The 20,013-nt window shown below is 38.6% G+C and overlaps 1 protein-coding gene across 2 annotated transcripts; it reads left to right on the forward strand.

Moving 5' to 3' along the window:
• The first annotated feature begins 3,501 nt into the window (after positions 1-3,501).
• macc1 (MET transcriptional regulator MACC1) lies at positions 3,502-8,523 on the forward strand. Of its 2 annotated transcripts, XM_034874781.1 has the most exons (5): positions 3,502-3,673; positions 4,694-4,816; positions 4,902-6,943; positions 7,186-7,374; positions 7,512-8,523. In XM_034874781.1, the coding sequence occupies exons 2-5, from the start codon at positions 4,702-4,704 to the stop codon at positions 7,713-7,715; spliced, it is 2,550 nt and encodes an 849-aa protein (XP_034730672.1). In that variant the 5' UTR covers positions 3,502-3,673; positions 4,694-4,701; the 3' UTR covers positions 7,716-8,523. The 2 variants fall into 2 exon arrangements, with proteins under 2 accessions (XP_034730672.1, XP_034730671.1); XM_034874780.1 differs by lacking the exon at positions 3,502-3,673 and having other exon boundaries at positions 4,684-4,816.
• Positions 8,524-20,013: the final 11,490 nt, after the last annotated feature.

The raw sequence follows: 20,013 nt of genomic DNA on the forward strand, positions 1-20,013 counted from the left end.
GCAATTTGACGAGGCTAAGAGGTTAGTCAAAATAATTAACAGTAATTGCTGCCACCCTGACAGCGGTGACCTTATACAATGCATTCAGCAATTTAGATTCATCCATTCATGTAACAGGTGGTGTTTCACCTGTCTGATCGCTGAGTTGAATACCTGCACACTGAGTGATGATGGTTTTCCAGAGTCTGATTTAATGATTTCAACACATCACTGTCTATGAAATTAATATTGTTCACCTACTCCTACTACTACTCCTACTACTACTACTACTACTACTACTACTACATGAAAAAAGGAGGGAACACGGTCGATAAAAGAGAGACTATAACAGGTTTATTCTCCGGTGATATCAGGGGTGGGGAAATTACCTCAAAGTGCTTGAGGCTGTGTAACTCACAGGAACCAGAATAAGCATGAGATTTAAAGAAATGTTTGCATTCAATGCAGCCACGTTTCTCTATGAAAGCCATCCCAATGATTTTTAATCACACTTCTCCTAAGAGGTGCAACTATTGCTTGATTACTTGATGAACAGAAAATGTATTGGCAATTATTAAATAAAAAAAATAGATTTTCAGGCAAAGAATGCCAAATGTTTGATGGTTCCAGCTTTTTTTTTTTTTAATACAGTGGATCAGGTATAAGAAGATCATCTGGTAAAAATGACAGAAAATAACGAGGAACCCGGGTCACCCTCTTCATGGTAATCTGATCGGCAGGGTTATAGAGCGTAGTGGTAGGCTAAGACCTCCTGTGACACAAACGAAGCGGTTTGCTCTTTCTTTTACACCTCAGGCTATTAGACAGCACTACAAGCACTTTAAATGTACATTTTTATAAGTTTTTATTTTATTTCATTTATATGTTGTATTTATGTATAATATTGTAGTGCATTTGTGGTATTGTATTTCTCTAGTTTTTAATGGGTAAGATGTTGAGTGTGAGCATTGTAATTTCCATTTTAATGGATGAAATAAACTTCACTTGACTTTCAAACACGAGGATTTGCTGGTTTTCCTGTATTACTTTACAGTAAATGTAATCTTTTAATTTTGGACTCTAGAACAAAAAAACAAATTTTTGAAGACATCAACTTGGACTATCGGAAATTGTAATGGGCATTTGTCATACTGTACCTGTTATATTTAGTTGTTAAAGGCTACTTTATCAGCTGATAGTAACAGTGAATACCAAGTTTTAAAACTCTTTATTTTGGCCTTTAAATAACCACAATCATATGGTTCTGTCCGAGTCACTGCTTCTGTTTCAGTCTGCTTTGGTTGACCAGACAATTCTTTATTTGTTGGTAGTGGTGAAAATCTAAAGCAAACAGATAAGACATCTGTTCTCTGGTGTTAGAATAAAACACAGTGAAGTCTGACCAAATACGTGGTAGAGGAATGGCTCCACCAAGAGGCAAAGACCTGTAAGTTTCCCCAATTCGAAATTTGAAAGTTGTGAATCACGAAGAACTGAATTGTTTTTCTTTTCCTAACAAGCACACAACACCAACTGATCTTCAAATCTAATTTGATAAATTGTATCAGTGAAGTTAGATGTGAAATGTACATCATAAACAAAAAAATGCTTCCCCAAGGTGTAATATAATAGCAGAAGAGAAGAAGCATTTAAGTTATACTGTTGTTGAACCCATATTATATAATAATCGGTTCAACGGGTTTAAACATGTTCAGTTTTATCCATATCAACATGACAGAAATTATTTTAAGATAAAATAAAACGGTAATGTTAAGTATTATGCTTGGTAATGTGCATGAATTGATTTGTGTATTTATACTTGTGTAAAATACTGTAAACACACAATTCTGTGTTTGAATCAGATCTTTTATATTTACTGACAACATAGCCTAAAGTACATGTAAGCTACAAGCTACAATGGACCAGAAAGTAGAAAAATATGTGAAGCTAATGGAGCGTTTTCATTAATACCGCCACCTCATGATACACATCTTATTATTGATGACTGTCTCTTTCCACAGCAGATATTTTGCCCTGACACAGAATCAAAAGTATTACGAATAACGTCAACAATGGCTAACCACAACAGTGTGACACTAAGATATCATGCACAATCTCATTACCCTTAAACTGAAGCTGCTAAATGGAACTCAGCCATTATTAATTAGTATTATTTACACCTGTGCTTCTCTTACTGTGACATGTGAAAGTTCTTGTTTCTTTCTTCTTGCTGTCAACAAATCTCATAACACAACATTAACAACATCATCATCAGCAGCCTGTCTTTGAATAATTTCTGACTTCCATACTCATGCTCAGTTACATCCAGCTGGAGTAAATAGCAACATGTGTGCGTTTTAAAAGTGTATTCTTAAGACAGCCACAAGAGAGCAGAATTTGCTCACACATCTGTCTTCCGTTTCGAATAACTGATTCTAAATAATATGACTCTGTGAAAGTTATTGCAACCATGTTCTGGGGGAATGTGAGAGGTATGCGGATTGTATCGGTTTTGTTTCATATTCAAGCAGTTGACACCAACACCATGCATGCTCACGTCAGGCTCATAATGAATGTTGTACAACAGTGCAGCTACAAAACCAAAATGGACACATTTCAATACTACTGTAGGGGGATGTTAACTATGTTAATGTTCAGGCTGCTACAGCCACTGGCCACATTTGTTGCATGAAAGTTCATAACCTTCTCAACAGTGCTTAGTTGCATTCCTTGAGAACTTAGATGCCAGGGCCTGCATCCAAATACCACAACAGCTCTGACACACCATAACCTCAGCATGGGTTTTGATCACCAATGATAACAGTTGAAAAATAAACAGTAGGCCCTCACCAAAGGGGTAAAGTAGTTTCCTGTTGTATTATTTTATTAACGATTAAATATGATAGTGATCTATTCTGGCATTCTTCACAGTAAAATGTGTATAACATGTGAGATAACATGCCTTGATGAGATTAACCTCTCAGTTTATTTTAGCTTTGATCTACAGTCACTCAAAACAGCAGAGATGACAAACAGTAAAATCAATAAAAACCAACAGTCTTATTAGTGAAGTAAGTTTTAATTGAATAACACGAAGAAGTGAATGATAAGCAAGAAGGAGAAATACTGCCACCGATACTGAGAATTTGGGAAGGGGGGTATTTCTGCCTTTTGAATATAGGCTGCTGCAACAAGCGCATAAGCACCTGCTTTTACTGCCAAATTCTTCCAAAGCTGTGTGGACAAGCAGTATTAGTCTAATTATATTTAACTAATGGCCTAATTTAACTTTAGGCTACATGTTAACTGTCTCGATTAAGCTTGTTGTGTGTCTCCTCTTCACCTGTAACCTCTAATCTGTGTCAGCATATCTTTTTGCAGCCGCATGTTTATGGCTTATCACTAAATCCGTCGAAACTGTCGCTCAGTTTCAGGTGGTGTCGTGCGTAAACAGACAAGTGCATTGTGGGTATTGTGGTCCTAAACCGCGAGAGGCCACGCCTTCGCCGGAGTGCCTGTATCATTCTAAACTCCCAGTCCCAAAATGCTCCGTGCCTGAGAGCAAACAGAGTAAAGAGCTGTAACGTGAGGAGGTGAACATCGTGCGCCATTGAAAAAAAGTGTAAATGATAGTGGATTGGCCTCTTTTCCTCTCAACGCTCAGAAGCAAAACTACAACAATCTCATGCCGACGGTGAGATTCAAACTTCTTTTCTCTTTTGTATATTTGATTGTCGTTCTTTTCAAGTTTTCACAACAGAAAGTGGCCTGTAGATAATAGCTTTATTAATATGTAACTACTGATCACACACCTGTTCAGACGCTGACACTGAGAGGCTACATGTCAGTGTGACTGTTGCAGCTGTGGTTAATGAAGCTGGAGCTTTTAAATGTGAACCTGCTGCAGAGTTTTATTTTGTTTTACTCTGGATTATTACTAAATGTCAGATTTCTTTGAGAATATGTGCATCTTATTGAATAAGGCTATATTGTTACTGTCATAGGAAGAAGCGATGAGAGAACAGATTACTGTGTCATAGGCTTGACAAGACCAACCTGTTTTTGTGCACTGGTGTAAGAAACCACATTATTAATGACTGACTCACTGTGACAAGTCATGAATGGGTAGTGTCCTTTTACACAAACAAGTGACAGAATGAAGAGTACAGCTTCATTTTGTGCTTTGGAACAATTATCCTGTAACAGACTGCAGAAAGCCTGAGGCTCCCTGTGCTACAGGAGACAGACATGGTTAAGACAGACCAAATTTACTCTCATGTCTTTTTTTTGCGTAGGTGTATCATGCGTCACAGCATTTCAAAATGTATGTCTGCTTATCTTTTTATTTGCATCTTACAATTACTTCTATTTAATCAATATATCGGTCTCTTATTTTCTTGAACTCTCTTTTGTAAAAATGTAGATGGAAAGTAATGACAAGAGCACTGTACAATCTCAAAGAACCCAATATAACAGGTTCAAGTCATAAGTCATTCATATTGTTGAGATTCATTTTTATAGATCAACTAATCAATTAATTGCCTAATTGTTTCAGCTAACATGGGTTATCAATAAGTATGGGATATCTGAATATAGGGTATTCACTTTGTAGCCCCTGGTTGCATTGTTTAAGGTATAAAGTCTTGTTTTGGAGTAGTAAAAGGCAGCAGGTAAATTTAGAAAAAAAAATACAATAGTTGTTTTATGTTTACAGATGAAAATATGGCAGCTGGAAGAGCAAGGTCCTTCCGTCGTGTTGGGAGTCTCATGCGGAGTAAATCTGAGGGGACACTGATTGATCTGGATGACAAAGTCTCAACCAGTGACAACCTAAATGGTAAAATTCTCACTTGTCCTCTAAATCTGAAAACCTTCCCATAATATTAATAGATGTCCTAACCAAACTCTAAATATTTCCCCAGGTGGGTATGGGACACATAACTCCGAGTGGCAGATTTTACAACCAGAGGTCGTAGGTTCATCTCAGTCGAAAAATCCTTTTTGGAACAAACTGTCTGGATCAAACCCTTTCTTAGACGACATAGTACACAGCGGCACAGACAAACACAATTCCAACAAATCAACTGTAAAACAAGACAATAAAAAACATTTGGACCCAAATGAAGATGACGCCTTTAGCACATCTTCTGATGAAGGCAACGTGGGAACCTTTTTGGAAAACATACAAAAAGTCAGTAACAAATCAGGGAGATGTAGAAGTGCTTCAGACATCCTGGATGATCTGGAGAGAAAAGTGCCAAAACGGGAGAACAGCTTTAGACCGCCTGGGCCAGTGCTGAACCCAGATTTTGAGTGGCTAAAGAACGACAGAGAGGCCTACAAGATGGCCTGGCTGAGCCACAGGCAGCTAACCCGCTCATGTCTGGACTTAAATCTGATGAGCCAGAGTCCAGGGTGGGCTCAGACACAGGCCACTGACTTTCAGGTAATCTGCAAGATCGGCCACGCTGGTGGCTCAGTACAGTTGCCAGACTCAGAAATTAGCATCCATATCCCAGAAGGCCATGTTCCTCCTGGAGAAGTCCAGGAAGTTACACTGAAAGCCATGCTAGACCCTCCTCCTGGACTCAATAACAACTATGTGACAACCATGAGTCCACTTCTAGAGGTGGTCCTCAGCAACATCAACATACAGGAGTGCATCTCTCTGGAGATGAAACTGGCTGGAGAGGTGAAGAGCGACCCATTGAGTCAGGTGATGACTAATGTGGTCGGGCTGGTGTCCATCAAAAGAGAGGGCCCTTATCTTAAAGTGAACAACTGTTACATTTACAAGAACATGATGCAGATGAAGCTGCAAGACCTGAAGACACATTTTTATGTGATTGCAGTCGCGGAGGCCTCTGCAATACAGGCTCCTGCTACATCAGTGTGGGATTATCTTGATCGCCATATCACATTTGCAGTTTATGGTCCCAGGTATATCCATCCATCATTCAAGGTCGTACTAGTGGTTTGCGGTCATGGGGATGTTCCGCCAAGGCTTCCGTTTTCAGTTACCTGCAGAGGAAACAAAAGCGCACCTCCACTTGTGCTGCAGCTTTGGGGAAAACATGGGTTTAAACCAGACAAACTGAACAACCTGCATGTCGGTATCAGCCTCACAGACTCCATGTTTAAAATCAAACCGGAGGACAAACTTAAAGAAGTGAGACAAAGTCAGCTCAAAATAGGGATAGTTTTGCAACTGCCAGTTGCGTTAGCTTGTGCCAGTAATACAGAAATGACCCCTTTTAAATTAGATCTACAAGTGAAGGAATCAAACGGTACAACTGTTACACATTTCCAAGTAGCTTCCCCTCCCGCAGCACCCATCAGATCAGAAAGGAGAGTGTCGCGGCAGATAGAAAAGCAGATTGAAATGACAAGAAGCCCACCTATTCCTGAGGAAAGTGTAACAGATATCCCCAAATTCATAGACAGACCTGTGAACATACAGTACTATGGTGTAGCCCTAAAGTCAGTCCTCCGTCAGCCACGAGTAGACTACCTTCTGGAGTATTTCAAGGGGGACACTGTGGCTCTCCTATCCAGAGAGACGGTAAGGTCTGTGGGTAACTCAAAAGTAAAGGAATGGTATATTGGATTCCTCCGAGGCAGGACTGGTTTGGTTCACTGCAAGAACGTCAAGCTCATAACCAGAGACCAAGTGATGGACTTCACCGGCATTCAAATCACCACAGAGGTCCTCTTGGACAACATGACGCAACCCTTCAAAAAGCTTACTTACATGTACTCCGCCATCCAGACGTTGGTCACTGAACACATAACCAGCTGGAGAGGTTTGGCTGATGCTTTAGGGTACAGCAATCTGTCGCTGGACATCATCACACACAGGCACGCTGAAACTCAGGCTGATAAAGTCGCCTGCGTACTGGAAAAGCTCAAGGAAGACTGCCATGCTGAGAAGAGCAGGAAAAAGTTTCTGCATGCGCTCATGTTGGTTAGTAGAGAAAAACAATTTTAATTGTCCTGATAAATTCATTTTAATTCATTGAAAGAGAATATTTTTATTTTACAGTCAATTCTTTGTTAGCACTACAAAAAACAGCAAATTCATAAAATATTGGACATGCACACAACCCACAACTGGTGCTATATCAATTTCACAGCATGTATGCTTTGATGTCCTGTGCCTAACATGGTTTTGTGACGGGTTTTATCTCTGCGTTTAAATCACCACAGGGTCTGTTGAAGATTGACTCTGTGAACCTTGTGGCGCAGCTGATTCAGAACACAGTCATTTTGTCCACAGCTGTGGAGCTGGGAGTTCGATGGCGGGAGCTCGCTGAGAAGATGGCAAAACTCTCCAGCGCTCAGATAGCCGGCTACGAGGCGCCGCACCGAGGGGAGAACGGAGAAATCGTTTCCCAGGTCGGTTTAACAGTACACACTGACACAGCAAGCAATATAAATAGAGCAGATAACACTGATCTTGTGGCATTTATTCAGTGAATGTAAAGTACATTGTATCCTACAAATTAATTCCTGTATTTCCTGTTCTGTTTTAGTCAATGTGGAAACCTGCTTATGACTTCCTGTACTCGTGGAGTCTGCGGTATGGAGGCAGCTACAGGGACATGATCCAGGACCTGCACCTGGTCCTGGACAAAATGAAAAACCCTGCCACCAGGCAGTGGAGGCAGCTGACTGGCGCCCTCATCACTGCGAACTCTCTCGATATCTTTCGAGCCTCTGCATATCCAAATTCCTAAACTTTATGCAAGCGTACTCTTGTGATGACTGCACCATCCATGCACTTGGGAAAAAACTGAGAGGTTTTGTTACACAGCAATAAGGTTTTGGATGTGTTTAACGTTACTTTGCGCTTTTTTATTGTGGCATTGTTTTGCGCACTCATTTTTACACAAAGCATTAGAAGCTACTTTGTTGAAAATAATGATCTCACTTGGTGAAGTTAAACTATGTTCTCACAATTTTTGATGAAGGAATGTCACTATATCTTGCAAAGAAAAGAAAAAGAGTAGTTTGTCACTTTTTCTCTATATATGGCTGTGCCAATGTGATGAAGCCTTAAAATGAAAGTTTATTGTGGTAGATCGTTCGGTCAATTGTTTATGAGGTCAGTAGTTATAGACTGACATCAACTCTCCTGGGTATCAATAATCTCAACTGGCGTATCGATAATTGTTTCTTTGATCTTTGTCTTTTAATTTTTGCTGTTTAATAGTAACCCAATAATGTAATGTAATCCAGTTACTTTTGTTTCTGCAAACGTGCATTACCTGAAGAGCAGGTTAAATTATTATTGATGTATCTAATTTGATTTATTTCCTGACTGTATTGTTTTTTGTTTTCTTTATTAAGGATCCCCTTCATCTTTAAGTCCTGTGAAGTTTGTATTTTTTTTAAATAATAATGTGAACACTCTTGCTAACAAACAATTGCAAGGGTTGCTGTACTGACAGTACATTCACCTTTAGTGGACTTTGTGTGCTGAAAATGAGAACGTTCTACCAGGTGAAAGTTTCCTGATGCCAGTAAATGAACCATTAAGATGCTATTTTAAGCATATTATATTACATAACATATATATTTTTAAGTGTCATGAACTATTGTCTTAAATATTAGTCTATTTGCTATCGTTTTTATAGTGTAATGTTTTAGATATGTACAAAGCAGATAATTTCACAAGGTAAACAATGTAACAATTGTGTTTGTATGATGATGTTTTCATTGCTAAATAGAAACCTCAACGTTTAGAGCGGTGCCATAAAGTGCCTCAAGTCACTGACATGTTAGACAATAGATATCTTTGATACTGAAATGGAGATGTGTTGCATTAGATATGAATAAATATTAACTGCAGTAAACTATCTGATCCATTTGCTTTTAAACACAGAGATAAAATAATTTGACAAAGAGCTACTAAACTACTGTAGTTATTTAAATAATATTTAAATACTTACCAACTTATGCAACATTTGCCATTTTCCAGCTTGGTTGTGTTAAATCTCAATATAAAAACAACTTACTTTTTCCATAAGTGTGTTTCATTGATTTTCTCTGTTTGCTTTTCCTAACACTGTTTGTTTAAACTAGTTTCAGCTGAGAGCATTCTGTTCCAGTTGTCTGTCAAACAGAGAGCACAGAATGCTTTACTTTGACTCACTGAATGCACTTTGGGAAGAGTAAATCAAATAAGGAAAATGTTATCAGGCAACAGAGGGAACTGATTCAATCTCAGATATTGTAGGATTGTATTTTATTTCTAAGGGCTGATGATAAAGAGTTGGTAACATCAAGATTAAAAGCAGGGATATGACACACTGCACTTGATGTTTAGAAAGATGCCAAACAAGAAATGTATGCATAACTCTTTAGTTCTATCTCACTAAAATAACCAATTTTGTATAACCATCTGTCAGAGCAGTCATAATATGTGTTATGCTTTTATTACGCTTTAATAATACCTCCTGGTCTGCCTAACTGATGTCACCACTCTAGCAGTAAGTAAAGAAATATGTACCTCAACATTTAGTGTTAAGCTTAGTGTACAGTTTCCTGATCATGGCAACAACGTTTAGATTAAGTGGCCATTGCCATTTCTCCTAAAATAAAAGGAATTCCGCAAACGGAAACAACTACATACAGCTATGTTTGAACATGGAGAACAGAGGTTCACCGTTTTAGTGAGGGTTGAACATGAGTTCAGAGGAAGGTTTCTTTCACAAACATATTGCTCCTCATAGATAAATAGGTAACAATCAGTTATAGAAGCAAACATTAGTGATTCATTCTCAATATTGAACACGGTCGCTTTAGCTGTTAATATCTAAGATTATGACTATAGCGTCATGTGCTCAGTTACCAATATCAAAACTTACCAAAAAAGTAAGATAGCTGTGTTAGGAGTTGGTAAAGTGTGTGTATGACGTATGCATGCATATTTATGGCTGAACCAATTACAAATGAGCTATACAGAATGAGAAACCTGATGGCTCAAGAAGACAAAATTGGGTTAGTTTTTTTATATTTTGTGAAGGATGTAGCTTTTGCTTTCACAAGATACAAGTTAAAGCACTGACTAACAGCAAAATGAGGGACACACGAAAAATGTTCGAGGGACACTGGCTTTTTATGTCCCCATTTTTCAAATGCAGTGAGGCGTTAAACTGTGTGATTAATGAAATGTGACCACTTTTGTTTTGGGAGCCTTTTTTAGCAGCAGTGCGAGGATGCAGATAGCAGGTAATTATTAGGAATATTGCTGCCTGTCTTAAGCTTTATAGTTTTGTGAGAAAATATTTCCCCTCATTTCTGCTTGAGTAATTGTACGTTGCTATGCAGATCGAAGATATGGGCCCATTACTGTAGCATAAGTATTTGCAAATGTGTGTGGAAAGTTGTGTAACTGTGTCTCAATCAGATCTGTGATTGTAGACAATCTGTAAATGTGTAATTAATGTTAAGGGCTGGAAAGTAAGTATTTAAGCTAGAAATGCAGAAAAGTAAAAGTACTGTTATGGTATTCTTGAGTGAGCCTTTATTCACCATCATCATGCGCTGTGTTACTTTAAATGACTCAGTTCCCATTAGGAGAGAACCATTTGGCTTTGTTTGAATATTCTGGATTTCTGGCATTTACCCAATCTATGGAGCAGGAAATATACACCAGGAAAATGAACTCTATACCACAATAGAGCCACCACAACTCTTTGCCTTAAAGTGGCTTTCCCCCCCCCCCCCACCAGCAAACCACATTTACTCATCCACTTCTCAGTAGACCACAGTCTGTCTTATTTTTTAACCCTCATAAAATACCATTTTTAGTTGTAAGAAGGGCTGACTATAGCATCTCTCCTTTAAACTCTGGACAGATTGTTCTCACTAAAGCGGTCCAAAAAAGAAAAAAAGAAAAAAGAAAAAAAGAAAAGAGTATACATCAGTCATCGCAAAGTATGCGTTTATGCCCACAGCTTCTTCCAGACTGCTGTGTTTCACTCACAATGGCCCACATGAGCCATTGCGGTTCCTCATAACAAATTTACACATTAAGTATTCCTTATCACTGACACTACTGCCAAACAAACCTGTGCAAACACTGAGTCCTGCCAGTTAGTGTTAGAATATTCAACTATATAACAACAGGAAAACACATGTTATGGCTTGTCTCCTGTGCAATCTTTGAAAAACAAAATGTGACACTAAAGTTCTCACACACTCTAAAAGTGAAGAGTTGAACTACAGCCACACATCAAAAATGCTGAAGTTTCTGTCTTTTCAGCATAGTTCACGTATATTTCCTGGTCTCTTCATTCAAGCCAAAAACTAACCACATATTGCATTTCAAGAAGTGTCCCAGACAGACCCTACTCTTCATCAGGAAAACAGACAGGGCAAGACCTCACAAACAAAGCCCATCTCAGCTACTCAGTCTGCCGTGGTGATCCCGGTCGGATTAAGTAGAGGTTGGCAGGATTTTCATTTTCTTTAAGAGCGGCAAAAAAATGCTGAAATTGCCTTTTTATCTGGCTCGTATCCCAGCTCACATGCCAAGAAAAACTTAGTTCATTAGTGCAGCTTTTTTCATAAAAATCTGGATGATGCATTAACCGAGAAGATGTTGACTATCCTTCATATTATGGTGATGCATGCATTGTATGCTTCCTGCCCTGAAATGGTTTAATTTGTTCTGAGTTCATTTTCTCAACTGTTATCATTGAGTTCTCATTTTGTCTGAAATCACAGTTAACTGATCTTCAAATCAGTCTAATTGAGGTGACTATTCTAATTGATAATACTTACTCCATTAAAGCTTGCAAGGTATATTTACAATATATTAGTTTTTATGTGATAACAGAAATACCTTAGAGCATCACACAACCTGGCAGTGTAATTCCAATGGGTGGCGCCATTGTATCAATGATAGGGAATTTCAGTGCTTGTCCAGAGTTACTCATTTGTGTTAAGTCTCATGTGTTATTTCTAACCAACACCTATTTAATGAATCTGAAAACATATCAATGGCCTTCATTTCTTATCAGATAAGGAAATAATCAGACAACAACACATACAATGAGTTTCCAGAAGACATGTCATTTCATAAAATATAATAAATAATAAGTTCTGGTACACATTTTTACTTACTGGTACATTTTCTGTTGTAAGAATTGCATTTGGATAATATAATGATGTGGTTGAAGTACATTCAAAAGGGAGAAGTATAAATGAAAATAGAAATCTGATGGATTTGGGGACTTCATTGATATTTTCCCCTAATAAACCTATTTCTGATATACGTCTGATATACGTAACCATGCTGCTATAAGTAAACATGCATGAGTCCAAACAGTTTGACTCGGATTCCTGAAGCCAACAGCCATGGGGGCCATCAACAAATCACTGTTATGAACAGAAGCATTCCTCTGTCCTCTGGGGTATATAAGGCTTCATTTGGTTTGCCTCCATGATATATGTGGAGGGCAAGAAGTCATTTAGCTTTCAATTTATTAGCCTGGTGATTTATGCCTGCTGCAAAGGTAGTAGTACACCCCACCACCCATTCTCCCGCCCTCGTTCCCTTTCTCGTTGCCCTATAACAATTTGGTAATTGATGATGTAAAAGAAAAGAAAGTTCAACAATTACTAAAGTCAGGAAAGGGTGTACAGTTTCTATGGTTGCACTTCATTTATCACTGGTGTTTTAGTTACTCAGTTAAGCATCAAATAGTAAGTCCACAGCAACCTGCTCTACAGTTGGAGCCCATTTAACCCTACCATAAGATAACACCTAATGCAAGATTCTTGCTAATATATTTAATACAAATTGCATTGCAAATATACTGATGCTCAAATTGCTTGAAAACAAGTTTTTCAAGAAATAATCGTTCATGTCACAATAATAAAGACACGGTTTAAACCTGTAATGGTTTGTGTGTTTCCACTATTAGCTGAACATGTTTGTGATGTATGTTAGGTGTCGATCGTGCTCAGAGTTCAATGCTTTCCGGCTGACTAACAGCCTGCCTGGAGCCTCTTCCCAAGGCCAATGCTGGGAAGGAGGAAGCTCTGTAACCAAATGACTCAGGGAGAAAAAAAAAAAATCTGAAGTGTTTGGTGTGTTCAGAGCGGCTTTGTGATTAATCACTATCCACATCCTTGGACACCTCACTTTGCTCTCACTCTCACTTTTTCCATCAACCAACCTAACAGAAACCAAGTTCCGTCATCATGATGGCAAAACACCAAGATAAAGATTAAGGAATTAAGGTAAAATAGAAGACATAAATGATCCCCAATGTTCTTGATAAACATCAGACATAAACATCTGAACCTCACACCGAGACAAAGTCCCTTTAGATTTTTGGAGATTACATTCCCATCAGTGGACTAATGGCAAAGTCTCTCTCCAGTTCCCCTGTTAGGAGGAAAGTTTATTTTTGTTGATGTGATCATATCCTACCACGCAGTAAGAGGTTATGTCAGGTGTACCCCGATGGTGTGGGGGAAGTGCAAAGAGCATGTCTGCCGACAGGCCTGATGTACCAACCGTGACAATCTCAGTTTGTCAATAATCTAAAAAGCAGATGGAGGAAGGCTGGCAATGAGACATAGGAATGTTAAGGATGACAGCAGCGCAACATTAACATAATGATTATTTCACCACAGGGATGTTTTCTTTTTAAAAAGTGCACAAATCTAACAACACAAGCTGTATTAATGTACTGCATTCCTTTTTTCAAATCTCAGGCCTTGTTACAATATAAGCAATAATTAAACACTACTGGCTTTGGTATAAAGTATTACTCTGGATAGCTTTAGAGTACCAGTGGCTGAAGAAGAATTTTAATACTTTAATTAAAAAAAAAGTACTAATACAACAAGGTTCAGATACTCCATTAACAATAAAAGTCTTGCATTCAAATTCCTATAAGAGCAGTATGAGTCTTAACAAAAATTACATAAAGTAATTAAAAGCAAAAGTACCTTTGCTGAAAATGTGCTACTGAGTGACATGATTATATTACATGACATTATTAGATTGTTAGCATTAGAGTGCATCAGCATTTAAATGTAGTCTAGCTGGTGGAGGTGGCTAGGCCTACTTCACTAACTAACTGACGCTTTACAGATAATGCAGTAGCTCCAAAAATATTACCCAGCTACAAGAAGAAAAAACTAAATGTTACCATTATTATTATTTAAAGACCCAAACAAAATGATAAGCTCTGATAGGGTTCTACAGGTAAACAAATTTAACTTAAAATTAAAGGTAATAAAAAATAAAAAAAACATAAAACATAACAAAAACAGACCATGAAAAGCAGCTCTAGCCATCTCAATTCAAGCATGCTTTGCACCACCATCAACTGACACTTCCATTGTAGGTTACAACATTTCTTCAGACTACGTAGCAAAGCCATGTAATACAAATTGCTTTTTAAACATGACTGAAATCACATGATACACACCAACATTACGAAAAAAAAACATATTCACCACTTCGACAATACATTAGGAAAGGCGGAAACTGTTTCCAGGGGACACTAAAAAGTGATGCACATGACTGAAAAAATTAGCTGCCAATTCAAATAAAATGACGAAAAAGGCTACCACCACACGCAATTAATTGTGAAACAGGCTAACGTTATGTTAGCTGGCTACTAATAGTCACCAAATATCGTTCAATGACGAAATAACATGCACACTGTTAAAATAATAATTTAAAACAAGTCAAAATAAGTTCCACTTTGACCGTATGAATAATATCGACTACAAAAACTACTTATTTCACTTTAAATTAATCGGAAACAAAATATCTACAAACCTTGTCCCCTCAGCCAGGTGCTAAACAAATAAAGTAGACAGCCTTCTTCTTTCAGAAAACACACCTGCGACTTCTTCTTCTACCGGGCATTACTCTTTCAAAATAAAAGCACTAGCCTTTATAATGTAGCCAAACGGAACCCTTTTACACAGCCTTTAGAAAACACCTACGAACATGTATAAATAACAGATTATGTAGCCTTGTATGCTGCGCCATACCGGAGGTCATTTAGTGGATCATAACTTTGCGTTTTTGTAAGCTTAATGGTATAATTTGACCTCTTAAACCGCAACAGATGTTTTAATGAAATGAAACTGAGAGGTTGAGAGGAGAGAGAGCAATGTGACTGTCAAGTTAATAGGGTAGTTTGCCACCAAATTAGTATAATGGAGTAAAAAGTAAATGTAAGGGGAAGTAGTGTAACGTATAACGTAGGATTTAAAGGAAATGCTCATGTAAAGAAAAAGTAGGCCTACCCCAATTTGTATTAAAGTAGCTTAGTCCCTAAGTAACTACTTTCCACCACGGTAGAGTACCAAACATGAGGAAAACGTTCAATGTATAGTCTCACAACCACTGCTGCCTATTCTTGTAACATTCACTGTTTACTTACAGAATACCCAGATGGTGAGATCAGCCCAATCTGCAGGTGTCTTCACTTCACAACAGTAGGTAATGTCTTTAACAGATGTGAGTCAATCCACCTCCATCCAGATAGATAGTTATCAGCTAATGCTGGTTATTTTAATGAGGAAATATATTTTGTGAAAATTAAATCAACACAGAAACTGTAAGTTATTATAGTATTCTTCATGCTTATGCTCTTCTAAATAGAAATGTTGAAGGTGATAATCAAGTTGGTGATGATGACTTCACATCCTAAATAGATCCCCAGCTGGGTGGCCATGAACACATAACTTCCACATTGATGAGTGAAAGTAAACAACACGCTGAAAGCAAAAGAAAAGAAAAAAAGCCTGAAATCCACAGTCATCTAAGATAAATCCAAAGAAGAGTGGCTTCTTTGCTAATTTCTGTCAACCAAGAGGGAGAACAAGCGGAGATGAAGGGTTCCCATTCCAAAAACAACATCACTGGAGAGGTAGCCTATTGTGGCCTGACAGATTGCTCTGACTAAAGGAGGAGGAGGAGGTAGCCTCTAACTGACACACAGGGAGGAGCAGAGGTGAGCAGAAATCTGGGGGAGATGGGAACACAGCTGTGGTTCAGAGGAGAGATAGTGTCGTTACTACCTCACATCATTTAGAATTGACTGCCTGCAAAGGGTTGTTTGAGTATCATTGAATTTATTGTGCTGTGTGCTTGTTGGTTTGAAATATAGACCTCGGGGATGTGGAATGGAAAACGTTTTTTTACACAGCTATCTATCTATGTATCTATCTATCTATCTATTTACAGATAACTCTTGTGTTTTTTTTGGCAAAGGACAGGGGACCCTCCTCTGTCCTGATCACTTCCCAGGTCCTCTCCCCTCCGCCCCCACATCTCTGCCCATCATCCTCCTGTATACTATTCATCCTCATGTGCAGCTGGAGCACTCTGTTCGACCTCCTCTCTCCTCACAGAGCCCTTATTAACAGGGACTGGGGTGGGACTCTTCGCAGCACTTGCGGTTAGAGTGAAGAACCACACTGGACCACTGACATTATGCTCATCCCTAACATAAGTTTATGTGACATGGCATGTTATATTGCTTTTCAACATGCACTCTGCCACAGTTATTTTGCTGGGCGTTAAGCCACAGATGAAGTTAAAGACACTGCTGATACATTAAAAACAGTTAGTTATTCTTTTAATTTTGCACATTGGGAGCGTGACCAATGACATTCCAATTAGGTGGTCTATGCCAAGTCATCTTGTCAGGTATTGTCAATGAATCAATAACAGAAGAACCAACTCATGGGAACATTACAGCAGTTGATGAGAATTACTTATTTTTTCCAGTTTTCGTTACCCAGCATGCACCTGCAAAGCACTTTTGGATGTAAGTGTGCACTTATGAAAAGACTCCATAATTTACTGTAAGAGTTTTCTAAGAAGGAATTGTTTAGAGCTGCATCAAGAGTTGCCTGTACTGCTGTTTTTAGTATCAAGAGTTATGTTGCAATGTTTCTTTGACTGAATGTCATTTATGTAATATCCTAACCCCAAAACCAAAAATACATATTTTTCCACAAGGGCCTGCAACTCGTGACAGCGCAAGATATAAACATTAATGGTGGCCTCTTCAGCTGAGCTGTAGCTTTACCTAGCTCAGGTGAAACAGCACCACAAACTGCAGTCTCCAAGATGACCATAGGTAGGACTGTTTTATTAGACTGCAAAGGTGTATACACAAGAAATTGAGTGTATTTCCATTCCATTTCCTTATGAGCTACATGCAGACAGAGTATCTCTAAACTCACAGCCGCACCTGTCAAGCTCCTACAGTCCCACCACAATATGGTAAAGCTACTGTAATTCTGTGAACAGATATTTTCATTGCATGGGTCAGTGCACTGGTCTCCGTGCTGCAGCAGTCTGGGTGAAAGTGTGTGTGGTCTACTGGCTGGCAGCAGGCTTTATAGGCAGCAGAAGGCATGGCTCAGTGGTCTTGAGGTTTAAGTTTTAGCAGTGGCCAGGGCACACAACATATGAGCTGATGTTCCTCTTACAGTATTCATTGACAGGAAGTAAGTCTATGTGGGATAAATGCCAAATTCAGTGATTTGCCATGCTTTTGTTTTTCCCTAATACATATTATATCTTGTGTTGTTGTATGGGAGGAAGGATAGACCAGTGAAACACTTTCTTAAACTCTTAGAGGAAGGCTTGTGTTTGTTTTGTGTGTGCATGTGTGTGTGTGTGTGTGTGTGTGTGTGTGTGTGTGTGTGTGTGTGTGTGTGTGTGTGTGTGTGTGTGTGTGTGTGTGTGTGTGTGTGTGACAGAGATGCTAGTTCTTCCACAGACCCCACATCTCTCCAAGCTGTGAAAACATTCTGGAGGTTTGTTGGTTCTTAGTGGCTAATAAGGTGTCATTGTGCGGTAGAGCTGTCTGATATCCCACAGAGTCATTAGGAACAACATGAATAGATTTAACAGAACATCTACCACACTCACACACATGCATCTCCTCTCGCACAAAATCAGCCTTTCACTCTACAAAAAAATCGATATTTTTCATGAGATAAGATTCCAGGAATGGGAAGTCTTTGCACAGCTCTTTTTGACAAGGTGAAATTGTGCTTTGCTACAGGAATACAGGATTAGAACCTGCAACATCAAAGCACTCAGCTTTCAAAGGCTTTCTTTTACAGCTAACTTCAGGAGTCCTGGCTCCTGTGTTTCCAGACAGCTTATAAAGGCCTGTTTTCATCCTCACCTCCCGATGAGACACCCCAGATCCTCTCTCACCACCACTGGACTGCTTTTATCAGCAATGCTCTGATACGATGTCTGGATTTTTCTGCAGAATGGGACATTTTCAGACTATTGCTGAGGAAACATGCTGTCATCCAACTCTGCTGTTTAACCTTGTTAGAGCCGAGGGTTGATTAGAGGCTATCTGGGACTTGGTCTTTGAAGAACACAACGCTGTCTTTTCTCATCCCATGCAGTTGATCCATCTTGGCGAGCTGGCATTCTTTGCGGTTAATCTTCAATGGAGTGAACAAGAATATCACTGTTAATTGTGGGAGCCTCGTTTAATGGATGACTGTGGTTTGTTATTTCAAAAGATATGAGTAGGCTGATAGAGAAACGCTGCCTTGCAAGGCTCGAGCAGAGAAAATAGACAGGTCTCTGTGGATCTGGCTGTGGCTCAGGACTCAGTAAATTGAGAGCCTGAGTTGTGTCTGCCTTGATGTGACCTTAGGGAAGGGTGGTTAATGACGCTTTGGGGTCACAAATGGCCGGTGTGTCAAGTTGCATGAGTCAGAAATATACACTTGACTTTATCATAACAACCACTAAATGCTCATTGATAAGGAATAAGGCTTTTTCTTCAATGATTGTCCGCTGCTTCAGGCCAAGCAGACAGCAGCGTACGGTAAATCACATTGAAAAACAATCAGTGCTGTTTATCTCCTCTTCATGTACTTATAATTGTCAAGCACTGACAGTCTGTGACTGACTGATGAAGGTTTTGTCCTTATTAAAGATCAACACTGGAGGAGTTGTCCTGTGATGACATCATATTCCGGAGAACCAGCTGTGTTTTCTCTGAATCACTTCAGCAGCAAAGAGCTGAACTCTACTGAGCAAACTGCCAAGAAATGTAAATGTAAGAGTAATTACTAGCTTTTGCATTATTATTATTTTTAAAATAAGGGATGATGGTCGAGGGGCCTAAGATGTTGAAAAACCAATCAAAACATCCCTGGATGGAGTCAAGACTATTTCATTAGTTTCATTTGTTCACTTAAAACATCACAATAAAAGACATACAATCATGAAGCTCAGTTAATAGGTGCATGGGAAGATTGAAGCCAATCTGAGTGTAATCTTAAATACCAGTCGGCAGAAACAAATAGCTAAAATAACAAGAGAAGGTAAAAGAAATATTTGAAAAAAAGGAAGCAATATACGTTTGGTGCATAGCCTCTACGCTCATTCCCTCTCACCTCTTTTCTGTGCATTACCTAATAAAGGCACAGTGGTGGAAGAAGTGTTCAGATCAATTTACTCAAAGTAACACAACGCTATCAAAATACTACTGCATTAAAAATGTTACTTTAGCAAAAAAAAGTGTTATGGAATGTGTAAAATATCAAAAATACACATTATGCACAATTACCCCTTTGCTATATTATTGGATAATTGTTATTGATGCATTTACATGTCAGCAGTACTTTCATGTTGTAGTAGGTGGAGGTGGAGCTCATTGAACTGCCTCATTGTTATAACAATGCTTCATATAACTGATAAAATGTTCATGTTTTTGAATGAAAACTCTTAATCTGAAAAGTAATTAATGTGTAAAGTACATTACACATTACATCTCTGAAATGTAGTGGTATAAGCCAAGTACAAGTACATTTGTACTAAAGTACAGGGTAATTTTAATTTAACATTTTAACATGTATTTCGTTACTATTCACCACTGTAAAGACAAATAAATTTAAAGCCAAAAGATACCTGCATATGGTATCACACATTTTGTAGATGAAAAGTGGATCATTTATTTGCACACTGCATGAAATGTGTAATGTGTTTTACTTTAA

The sequence above is a fragment of the Etheostoma cragini genome, chromosome 6 (genome assembly GCF_013103735.1).
Source record: "Etheostoma cragini isolate CJK2018 chromosome 6, CSU_Ecrag_1.0, whole genome shotgun sequence".
Taxonomy (NCBI): Eukaryota; Metazoa; Chordata; class Actinopteri; order Perciformes; family Percidae; genus Etheostoma; species Etheostoma cragini.

Bases quoted from the DNA above. Each gene is read 5' to 3' on its own strand.
- macc1 (XM_034874780.1), top strand. From the start codon at position 4,684: ATGTTTACAGATGAAAATATGGCAGCTGGAAGAGCAAGGTCCTTCCGT. The intron at 6,944-7,185 runs GTTAGTAGAGAA...AAATCACCACAG, and splicing joins TTCTGCATGCGCTCATGTTG to GGTCTGTTGAAGATTGACTC. The intron at 7,375-7,511 runs GTCGGTTTAACA...GTTCTGTTTTAG, and splicing joins ACGGAGAAATCGTTTCCCAG to TCAATGTGGAAACCTGCTTA.